Source organism: Portunus trituberculatus, chromosome 45 (assembly GCF_017591435.1).
Source record: "Portunus trituberculatus isolate SZX2019 chromosome 45, ASM1759143v1, whole genome shotgun sequence".
Classification (NCBI taxonomy): domain Eukaryota; kingdom Metazoa; phylum Arthropoda; class Malacostraca; order Decapoda; family Portunidae; genus Portunus; species Portunus trituberculatus.
The window spans coordinates 14309780-14322279 of NC_059299.1; the positions used below are offsets into that span (position 1 = coordinate 14309780).

Genomic DNA, 12500 nt, shown 5'->3' on the forward strand with positions numbered 1-12500 from the left:
ATTTATGTTAGTACTTTTGTTGTATTATCTTTCCTTCCTCCGCACTTCTTTCCCACCGAAAAAAATGACCTCATTCTAATTTTTCTTATCTCCTATTTCGCCTCCTTTAATCTTACGTACTAGGCGTTTCTCGGACTTTTCTTCTTCTCTCTCTCTCTCTCTCTCTCTCTCTCTCTCTCTCTCTCTCTCTCTCTCTCTCTTTCTTCACTTTCCACTGCACCGTCTTTTATATCTCTGTTCTTATTTTCTTCTTTCATTATATCTCCTCGTTTTACTCACATTTCCTGCTCCGTTTCTCCTTTCTTCCGTACCTATCGCACATTACTTCCTTCTTTCGTATCCCCCCCTCTCTCTCTCTCTCTCTAGTTCCTCTTGTCTTATCTTTTCGCGTCATCACATTTCCAGGACGCGGTCAACTAGTGATCGTCTTTACCTTCCTCTTTTTGTGTGTCTCCTGTGAAGTCTATCGGAACCAGAGCCGTGAGATAGCAATAGTGTCGCTGTTAAAGGTTTCGTCCGGCCAGTGCTTAGGAAGGAATCTCAAGATGGGGTAGGTAAGGGAAGGTAAAGGAAGGAGGGTGAATGCATTGGTGGTAGTGGTGGTGGTGGTGGTTGGGTCAGATACATTTGGTCGTAATGATGGAAGTAGGAGAGGTGTTGGTATTGTAGTAGTAGTAGTAGTAGTAGTAGTAGTAGTAGTAGTAGTAGTAGTAGTAGTAGTAGTAGTAGTAATAGGCATAGTAAAAGCAGTACCAGCGACAGTAGCAGAAGTAGATGAGTTCTTTGGGTACTAATCAAAATACCATTCCGTTCCTGTAATGACCCACTACAGAACGCATTACTCTATTTCTCACCTTGCCGGACTCCTGTACCTTGCTCTGTTTCGAGAGAGAACAGAGACTTCTGGAACGAAACTGCCCTGTTGATTGGAGCCCTCGTCTACCTAACTTTCTGAAGACTACCAATTAAACGCTATTTCTCTTTTCTTCTCTCTATTTTTTCTGGGCGGTAATCAGCCTCCATTTCATCAGCATGTTTGAAGTGTCCTGCCTTACCCTGCCTATTAATCACTACCCAGGTGTTCTTGATTGCAGTTTCTTTTATCTAAGAGGAGAAATCTGACCAAAGGCAACAAAAACGATTAAGCAAAAATGCCCACTTAGATGCCAGTTCCCTATAAGAAGGTCCGAGAGAGTTAGCCAAAAGAATGGGATAAATGTCTTGAAACCTCCCTTTTAAATTAATTCAGGTCGTAAAAAGATGGAAATGCAGAATACATCTTTATGGTTTAATGGGATGACTGGTTGTGGTTCTTGTGGTGATGAATGAGTGATGATGAGAAGTAGTTATGTTAGTGGATACTGTTAGGGTGATAGTGGTGATGAGTGGTCAGTGGGTGAAGTGGAGTGGGTGTGAGGAGTTACGAGTGATTATAGGTGGCATGGATTGGTGTTGCTATAAATAATGGGTGAGATTTGAAGCGAGTGATTGATATAGTAGTTGAGTGTTTGGGTAGTGGTGACATCTTGGTGAGTGTGTGTAGTGGTGGTGGTGACATGATGGGTGAATGTGTGTATAGTGGTGACATAATGGGTGTGTGAGTGTGTGGGTGAGGATAATGACATGATGGGTGAATTTGTGTGTCATTGATGGTAGTAGTAATATGGTGTGTGTGTGTGTGTGTGTGTGTGTGTAGTAATGGTGATATAAAGAATGTATGTGTGTGACTGTAATAGTGACATAATAGATCAACGCGTTAATGGTGAAGAGCACAATTGGTGACTATTTTGAACAGCAAGGGGAAGTAAAAAAAACAAATCTGTGCAGCAAATGGTGACAAAAAAGTGAAGTATAAAAACTGAGGTGGATAAATGAACAGTCTCAGCGGTAAGTGGTTATCAAGTGGGGCGTGAAGTGGGCGTGAGGAAGGGATGGCTAATGGGTGGCTAATGGGTGGGTGCTGTTCTATCCACGCTGACAGAGGGATGACCGTCGATTAACTCAGGAAACAAACTCCCTTAATGACACCTAACTCATCGCCATCAGGGGCACAACACCTCCGCCTCCACCTCCCAGAAGACCTCAAATTGCTCCCATTGACTCGTGTCTGTATTGTTTCGCCATTCATGTCGCGTCATGGTTAGTTATGGCCGGGACTCTCTTACTTTTTTTTCTATTTCTCAATTTTTCTCGATTTCTTTTTTCGTTTTCCTTTTCTCCTTTCTATTTTTTCTTTCTTATTCGATGAAAAACCATAACACAGTAAGAAAAACAAGGCCAGCAGCAATAATGATGGTGGTGGTGGTAGTAGTAGTAGTAGTAGTAGTAGTAACAGCAGTAATAGAAGTGGTAGTAGTATTAATAGTGGTAGTAGTAGTAGTAGTAGTAGTAGTAGTAGTAGTAGTAGTAGCAGCAGTAGTAGCAGCAGTAGTAGTAGTAGTAGTAGCAGTAGTAGTAGTAGTAGTAGTAGTAGTAGTAGTAGTAGTAGTAGTAGTAGTAGTAGTAGTAGTAGTAGTAGTAGTAGTAGTAGTAATATTGATAATAATAATGATGATAACAAAAATAATAATAGTAACAATAAGAACAAGAACAAGAACAAAAAAAGAAAGTAGAAAAAAAAAGAAAGAAGAAGAAAGAAAATAAAAAAAAACAGGAATAAACACAACAATAACACCACCACCATTACCACCACCACCACCACCACCACACAACAACAACAACAACAACAACAACAACTGATAGTGCTGGTCGGGCTCCAAGTCTCCTCATCTGACTCACATTTATATTTTTGTGTGTCCAATTACTGTCACGGGCATCACGCCACACGCGGGGCTTAAATCAAAGAGCCACCGTGCTGAGCCTCAAAGCTACTGCTGCACAATTCTGGCCACTCAGCTGCAGTGTGCTCTGGTGCTGCTGTGAGGGACCATCGTGAATCTTATGTCTGGAGTAAGAAGGTGTTATTATTCTCTGAAGGAGAGAAAATAAAGCACATAGATTACTAAGATATTAAAATTATCAATGTAGAAATGAATTGGTAGTTTTTATGTTTTTTATTATTTTTTTTTGTAAAGAGGCTTCGATTTTTCATTTATATGCACAAAGTGATGACACAAGCGAGTACTTTGCAGCGTGTGTATGCCAAACGTGTGCGTATGAATATGTATTTATGCATGTATATAGGTGCATGTATACATATGTGCACGTGTGAGAGTTTTTCCATGTGTGTGTGTGTGTGTGTGTGTGTGTGTGTGTGTGTGTGTGTGTGTGTGTGTGTGTGTGTGTGGTGTGTGGTGTGGCAGCGCTGATTGGACAGTGAACGCGCGCCGCCTGCCGATGTCATGGCGAGGCAAGGACTAAACTAAATTACTTGAAACAATACCAAAAGACAAGATGTGTGGCGAGGTGCACGTGACGAGACCAGGACAACCACAACATAACAGAAATAAATCTAGAGAGAGAGAGAGAGAGAGAGAGAGAGAGAGAGTGTGTGTGTGCGTATGCGTGTAACAATAAAAACTTTCCACTGTGACCTTGAATCAAACAGCCCGTCACTAACTTTCCCTTTCACACTCTGTCTGCAGTCATCCATTCCGCTACTCCCTCCTCATTCACACTCCCTCTCTCTCAATATTCATCGTCATCCATCAAACATGACCTTCCTCTCCTTAATACTCCTTTTCAACACTCCTTCCTTCACACTGACACTCTCACTCACTCCCCTTTACTATACTTTCCTTCCTTGCACACTCCCTCCTTATTTAAACTCCACATACCAGAAGTGTCTCCAGTAAAGAGCACAGTGAAGCAGCAGACAACGGCTATACTGTGTCTTCCCCCACTTCTCTCTGTGTCTCTCTTCAAACCTACCCAATTTCCATCTCCGTCTCGTGTCTCGCCACTCTCCACTGACCCTCCTGTGTGTCCCCACTGTCCAAGATCCAATTCTCCAAATGTCCCAGGGAGGTTTGAAGGGCCGTGTCCAAACCAAGAGAATGTTTATCTTTCCTATTTTTTTTTTAAGTTACAAGGCTTGAGATCGATTATCTTTATTGCTTTTATAGTTTTTTGAGCCCTGAATTGTTAGTCTCTCCGTGTGTGTGTTTGAAATGCATAGACAGGTATATGTAGTGTGGTAAGCGGGCAGGAAATGACGAAGAGGGAGTCGTAGAGAGAAAGGAAAGGATAGATAGATGGACAGGTGGATAAATGGATAGTGAGGGACAACAGGCTTTTAGTTTCCCGAGTTGGAGTTTAGGAAATTGTCAGATATTGGTTTTAACTCACACGTGTCAGTCTTCATTGGTTCCCGCACCTGCGCTTTTGTGTCATGGTACAGTACGCGCGCACACACGCGCACACACACACACACACACACACACACACACACACACACACACACACACACACACACACGAGATAACCAAAGATAGGAAGACATTGTACGTAAGATGGGTATTATTCTGCGACTAGGCAAGCACACACACACACACACACACACACACACACACACACACACACACACACACACACACACACACACACACACACACACACACACACACACACACACACACACACACACACACACACACACACACAGACACACACACACACACACACACACACACACACACACACACATGCCCATCATCGTTCTCTTGCATCAGTACGCCAAAATATGTCAATGAATACCACCACACTAGAATTAACTTATAGATGCGGTAAGACGAGAGAGAGAGAGAGAGAGAGAGAGAGAGAGAGAGAGAGAGAGAGAGAGAGAGAGAGAGAGAGAGACAGGAAGGGCAGAGTGAATGGAAGAGAGGAAGGGCGCGGAAGAGGGTGACAGGGAACCCGGTCAACAGCCTCGTAGGTAATTGCTTATCACTCACAGGTGACAGCTGGGGCTCGTCTGATTCTGAGGCTGTGCTGTGAAGGAAAGGTTGTTGTTGTTGTTGTTGTTGTTGTTGTTGTAGTTATAGCAATAGTAGTAGTAGTCGTAGTAGTCCAATAGTAATAGCAACACAGTATAAGAAATAGTTATAGCATAGAAAGACACACACTTTAAGAGAAAAAAAAGGTGAAATAGCTAGAACAATATAAGCAGTACTAGCTAATGTTGTAGGTGGTGGTGATGGTGCTAGTGGTGGTGGTGGTGGTGATGGTGGTAAAGGACACCGAGCGTTTGAGTATAATTGTATTACTAAGTTACTTGTATGTGTGTTGCCGTAGTTGTACAGGAAACGAGATACACACACACACACACACACACACACACACACACACACACACACACACACACACACACACACACACACACACACACACACACACACACACGTGAGAGAGAGAGAGAGAGAGAGAGAGAGAGAGAGAGAGAGAGTTAAAAATAAGAAAGTAACCAGTTCTGATGGTAACACTAGTGTCAAATGTCACCAAAAAAAAAAAAAAAAAAAAAAAAAAGGAAGAAACTAGTTACGAGGGTGACACTGGGATCAAATGTCACCGAGGACTCAGAGCGCCTCCCTTTGCAAAAACCCTCCAGCAGACTACAATGTTAGCACCGCTCATCACTGCCATATCACCGAACATTAGCGAAACAATAAACTCGTGATTATGTTGCGCGCTTCATTCCCGGCTATAAGACTCAATTGTGTCCATCCCCTTCTCTCCAAAAAAACACTCATCACTCCCTCTCTCCCTTTCTCTCTCCTTCAATACCGCCAACCATCCCGAGCCCCTAAAAGTTACTCTTACCAATAGCCAGTGTAAGAAGGGAGTACGGGAAAAGTGTCAATCTCGATGTCTAATACAAGAAATGCACCCAAAACAATGGTGAAAAGCGAGAGACAGCAGAGGAAGACGCATACCTCAAATACAAACCAGATGTAAGTCAATAGAGTGAAATACAGCTAAAAGTCACAGAAAGAAAGAAATAACATAAGAGGAAGAGGATAAGTATACATAAAAGAGTAAGAAATAGACACAAGAGAGAGAGAGAGAGAGAGAGAGAGAGAGAGAGAGAGAGAGAGAGAGAAAGGAAGGACAGTAGAGAGAGAAAGCCACAAGAGAAGCATCGGCGAGAGAAAATAAAAAGTAGCGCAACACAGAATCGAGACGCAACACACTAGAATATTCATGCAGGTGACAGTAGCCAACCAGCCAGCCAGCCAGTATGCCAGCCAGCCAGCCACCCAGTTAGCCAGTGTACCAGCCAACCAGCCAGTCAGCTAGCCAGTTAGTTAACCAGTCAGCCAGCCAATCAGCTAATGTACCAGCTATCCAACCAGTGTGCCAGCTAGCCAGCTAGCCATTGAGTGGAAGTTAAAAGGAAAAACACACTGGGTAGAAAAGACACGCCTGACACAACCCCGTGAAGCAACACACACCTGCCTGGTCACCTCGCATCGGGCAGCTCTGTGTTAATTAGTATCGAGAGTGAACGCACAACACTCGCTCTCCGTTCGTTATTTTTGTTTCCACTTAGCATCAACTACACATCCATTTACTCCCTCATACTGTCATTATTCCAACTCTAAAAACTCTTCCGTTTCAATATTCACGATGCGCGTTTCGTTTCACTAGCTTTTTTTTTTTTTGTCCTCACCAGTGTTCCTTGTTGATGGAGCAGTTTGCATTCAAAAATAGTTTTAATGTGATGAAATATGCTTTTTAAAAATTTTCATATCACAGCTCTCTCTCTCTCTCTCTCTCTCTCTCTCTCTCTCTCTCTCTCTCTCTCTCTCTCTCTCTCTCTCTCTCTCTCTCTCTCTCTCTTTCTCTCTCGCTTCAGGTTTGCCGTGATTATAATGAACAGATTGTAATCATTTATAACAGTACAAAAATAAACTACCTACACTTGATATATATTTTTTAGTATTTTCATAAATCACTGCATTATCAAAACTGCATTTATACACTACATTTCGGTAAAATATGTCAATTAAAAACATATCTCTAGCTAGAAACATTTTGTATTTCATTAACTTGCATTAACCTGTATCAAGCTGGTATTATCTTTGTGTTCACTAATCTTTTGCTAACCTTGTATTATCCTTGTACTAGCCTGTACTAACCTTATGGTAACTGCGTGCTAACCTTGTGTTAACCTATATCAACCTTTTACTAACCTTCATCAACCTTGTATTTGCCTTCTGTTACCCTTGCACTAACATGAATTCAACATATATCAACTAGGCATTAACCTTCATCAATCTGTATTAACCTTGTATTAGCCTCCATTAGCCTAGTATGGACCTGAATCAAGCTTATATCAACCTTTACTAACCTTTCATTAACTTGTACTATTTTGTAAGTGATAGAGACAAAAAGGATGTGATTGAATAATAAATACATGTAAAGAGAAGTGAAGGAACGAAGGAAAGGCAAGAGGGAAGCAAGCGAAACCATGCGCGCTTTGGTGCCCGAGGGGTCTCCAAGCGCATGGGTTCGAATCCAGTCCCCGGTCCGAGTGTAGGTTGGGCTTTCTCACTCGGGGCAACGGTTTCCTAGCGGGTGGGCTTTGAGATAGGAGGTACCACAAAAAGTATTCCCTTTAGCCCATAAATTCCTGTGAAAAGCATACATGGTATAAATAAAAAAAAAAAAAAAAAAAAGAGCCACGGGCAGAACTTTACGTATTGATAGGTCACATGTCTTTCCACAACGAAGGTTTATACACATGATCAGTGACACGTGCAAACAAAACACGAACATTTGAAGAAAGAACACTATCAGTATATTTTGCAACACTACATCAAGTATTTTTCCTCTCATATCAAATGTGTATGACTCTCTCACTCCCAACATTTCTTTCTCCTTCATACATAAGCAATTTCATTTAGATCTTTGAACATTTTAAAAGCTTCACGGCGCAGCGAGTGATTTATTTTCATCAATGGAGGTAAAGATTTGAGCAGAGCTGAAATGCGTGTCATGAAATATTCCCTTTGATAATTATTTTACATGAGCTGAGTTATGACAAACACAAACTAAAGTCCACTCAGGATTTCTGGTTAAATTCTTGGTGTTACGGGACGGAATATGCTGAGTTAATTTGTGTATTTCTCATCTTTCTTTTTACGAGATGGAGCAAACTTGAGAAATGCTGGATTATTAATGTCTGGACAAACATACACCCACAAACTCACGCCCACCACCCACTCCCCGCACACACACACACACACACACACACACACACACACACACACACACACAGGTACACACAAACAGATACACACACACAGATACACAGAGCATACATCAATTAAAAGAAAATATGATAGTTTGGCACTGAAAAACGGGACGTGACAGGCTTGACTTAATCCTTTAAAAATACAATGGGATAAATGCAGCCGCCCATCTATCCACTCACTCATCCACACACACACACACACACACACACACACACACAACTCCCCTCCCCCCCATACAAACACGTATTCCATCATAGAGAGGAAAAATTTAAAGCGTGGTAATAACATGAATCAGTATTATACTTGATATTTACACACTGCACCTGTACACCTGTCGAAAAGAGGCTTAGGGCACTTGCAATTAATTAACCTGCATGATCGTAAATGTAGCAGATAATGAATTAGACAGTAAACATGTTCAATTAGTGCGTTTATCTCCGCTGTAATATTCATCTAGTGTGTTATTTTTTTCTTGCTGTTTTGAAAGGACCTGAAATGCGTCCTCCCTCCCGCCCTCCCTCTCTCCCTCCCTCTGCCATTGTTATCATCAGTGTTGTGAAATATCTTGTATGTTAACTGCATTTCACTGCACGTAAAATATGATGAGAATATTAAATGTAATGATAATAGTGATAACAACAACAACAGCAGCAACCTCTTACAATATCATCATCATTACTGTTACGTGAACAATTACCGAGTGATTCTTTATGTGAATGGAAACACACACACACACACACACACACACACACACACACACACACACACACACACACACACACACACACACACACACACACATACATACATACATATATATATATATATATATATATATATATATATATATATATATATATATATATATATATATATATATATGAAAATATATATCTCTCTCTCTCTCTCTCTCTCTCTCTCTCTCTCTCTCTCTCTCTCTCTCTCTCTCTCTCTCTCTCTCTCTCTCTCTCTCTCTCTCTCTCTCTCTCTCTCTCTCTCTCTCTCTCTCTCTCTCTCTCTCTCTCTCTCTCTCTCTCTCTCTCTCTCTCTCTCTCTCTCTCTCTCTCTCTCTCTCTCTCTCTCTCTCTCTCTCTCTCTCTCTCTCTCTCTCTCTCTCTCCTTTACTCACTAGCCCTCTCTATCAGTCAGCTCTCAACTTTCTTGCATGTTCATCCTTCACCTCCTCCTTTCATCCTTTCCCTCCTCTGACTCCCCTAACATTTCCCTTCCCTGACCACTTTCTATCTCTCCCTCCTTCCACGTCCCTGCTGCTGCTGCTGCTGCTGTTGCTATTGCTCTCCCCGATCGCTCCACAACCACACCGTCTCCTGAGCCACTCGCAACACATCGATTCCTGGAAGGTCCCCACAAGACACCTCGATGGCATCTCTCTTGTCCCCTTCACTGTTTGGGCTCCAGAGGGCAAAGTTCCCGCCCCGCTACAAGAACCGTGGCGGACAGGGAGAGGGATGAAGGATACACAAGAGGACACCAACGAAAAAACAAACAGTAGTAGACTTTTTGGCCCTTGCGAGGCTGTTAGCGATATACTGCATTCATTTTAGGCCAGGATGGGGAAGGAAAGTTGAATGGGAGTATACAGCGGAATGCGACAAAAAAGAAAGGGACAAGTAGGAGGATAGATGTGAAAATAGGAAGGAAAGGATATGTGTAAGGTGTGAAAAAGCAATGAAAGGGATGATAAGGATGGAAAACAGATGGGCGGAAACGGGACACGTTGGAAGGTAGACGTGAGGATAAGAAAAGGATGGATTGGAAGGTTACGTGTGGGTTATGTATATGTAAGGAGGAGGAGGAGGAGGAGGAGGAATAGATGGACAAAACAGATAGCTGAAGATCTACTGGTCTGTAACAAGGGTATCGACTAAAAAAATGGTAGGAGGTGATAGGTTATGCATATGTAGAGGAGGAGGAAGACGAATAGAAGGAGGAGGAGGAGGAGGAGGAGGAGGAGGAGGAGGAGGAGGAGGAGGAGGAGGAGGAGGAGGAGGAGGAAAAAGAGGACGAGGAGGAGTAAGAGGAGGAAGGTCGTAAGGGAGATACAGAAGAATAGTGCAGAGGGAAGTGCTGATGTGTATTTTCCTTCGTTTCAGAGAATGTGACAAGCTGAACTACCTGGGGGTGCTGGACAAACTGTTGGAAGGGTACGACAGACGAGCCACGCCCACCAACCACCTCAGTAAGTACCCCTGCCCCTCTGATCTTCACCCTTCTTGTGTGGCGCACCTGAATGGTACTGGGAAGACCTGTTAACCTATGCAATAACTCTTGAGAATTTAAGTTTATTTCTTTTTTGACCTTAGATTGTTCACTTATTTTTTATGTTGGTTTGGGAGTTTTTAAGACATGGGGTAACAAGACATTTGATTCCATTGTCTTTAGCCTTTTTTCTGATTCATTATAAGTAGTCTGATCTGCTCAGGACTCACCATTTGTCAGGAAATGTTCAGCAGATCACAAGACACAAAAGTTTGAGAGCAACACGAAACACTAAGAACGTAAAAAATTATGGGACGTAAAAATTGATGAGGAAACGCAAAACTCAATTGAAAGGAAACACAAGCTGAAGGGAAACGAGAAACACAATTGAGTACAAATACAAATTGAAGGGACGTAAGAAAATGAGGGTTACGCAAAACACACTGGAGGTGAATACAGAAGGGTCATCAGCTTCTTACTAATGCCTGTATTCTGAAACGCTTTGCTCTCTCACCATCACTACTTTCCAAAGGCTCTACTTGAAGATAGTCGTGTTTTTAAGAGCATTTTAATGGTTCTGGTGATGGATTGGTATGATTTCGAGTTTATCATGTTAGTTGTCTCTTTGGCCTTGGAAAATTGTCGTGGTGAGAGAAGGAGTTTCTGAATATGGCCGTAAAACTGTATCAAACTGTCACAAGTACCCACGCTGTTACATCTCTCTGTACGCGGTGTTTCTCTGATGCAGCTAAAGGGAGAGACAGACAGACACCCAACTCAGAGAGACACAAAAGAATGAATATTCGAAGAGATGATTAACCACTGTAGTACCGTGACGGGTTTCCATATCAATTCTGCTTACTATTTGATGATTTTATACAGCTTCAGAAACTCATACAGGGGATTAAAATTGTGAAGACTGTACCCATTAATCGTGTGACCTCTATAGACTCTTGCTAATGTCAATAAAATGGTATAATCCTACACAAATTTCAAGGTAAAAATGTGTTCCAGTGTTGAAGGGGTTAAAGAAACAAGGAGTGACTTTCATACATCTTTCCTTAAAAAAAAAACTAACTCTTCTCTTTTGTAGTTAAATGTTGAGAAATAAGTACCCAGAGAGACACATAAAAATAGATAGATTAAAGAAGATCTAGGTAGATTTATTGATTTATCTAGTTAACCCCAGGTAATTTTTCCTTTAACATAAACTGATCTTTCACTAATGTCACTCAATGCAGACAAATAGATATCCTGAGGTGCATGAAGATAGAGAGTTAAGTAAAGACAATGAAAGTACTCGTATCTACTTGAGTCATCCTGAACACATCTTTAAACAAAACAACTCTCTCTCTCTCTCTCTCTCTCTCTCTCTCTCTCTCTCTCTTGACGCTGCAGACTTAGGTAATCTCTCTCACTCTCCAATCTGCTCCTCCTAACAGCAAGGCGGCAGCAAAAGACTTATCCTTCGTATCCTTTTCATCCTTCAGCGATCAGACTTAATGATAACCTTAACGAGGACTCACAGGTGATTGGTTTAGCGGAGATTCCCTCAGTGAGACAAAACGGATTAATCACATGCCGCGGAGTGAGGTGGTGGTGGTGGTGGTGGTGGTGGTGGTGGTTGTGGCGGTGGTGGTGGTGGTGGTTTGTAGTATGATTTATAGCAGCCTCGTAAAGACCCAAAAGTTCCGCTGGTGTTTGCTTTTCATTCTTCTTTTATGTTCTTCAGATTGGTAAAGTCATATTTTTCCTCTCCTTTTTTCTTTTTCCTATATTTAATCTCCGTTTTTTTTTTATCTATTGCAAACAGACTCTTCAGCAATAACGTTACCAGTGTTTGATCCTTTTCTTGTCTTTCTTTGCTGTTGCTTCCAGACTTTCATCGTTGCCATTGTATTCAGTTTCTTTTTCTTATTATTATTTACTTTCACTTCTTCCAACTTATCACAAACTGTCTACAAACTTCCGAAAGTCTGATGGTGTTTGCTTCTCCTATGAGTTCCTTTGTGTTCCTCTTCCACAAGCTTTTATTGGTGTCATCCAATTTTTTTTCTCTCTCTTCTCCTTCTTCCTTGTCCTCAG

At 41.8% G+C, this 12500-nt stretch overlaps 1 protein-coding gene across 3 annotated transcripts in view; it reads left to right on the forward strand.

Moving 5' to 3' along the window:
• Positions 1 to 12500, forward strand: part of LOC123519408 (glycine receptor subunit alphaZ1-like) — a 580495-nt gene that overhangs the window by 190353 nt on the left and 377642 nt on the right. For all 3 annotated transcript variants that reach the window (XM_045280690.1, XM_045280689.1, XM_045280691.1), the window contains exon 3: positions 10310 to 10395. In XM_045280690.1, the coding sequence (XP_045136625.1) occupies positions 10310 to 10395 (86 nt within the window). The remainder of the gene's footprint in view (positions 1 to 10309; positions 10396 to 12500) is intronic.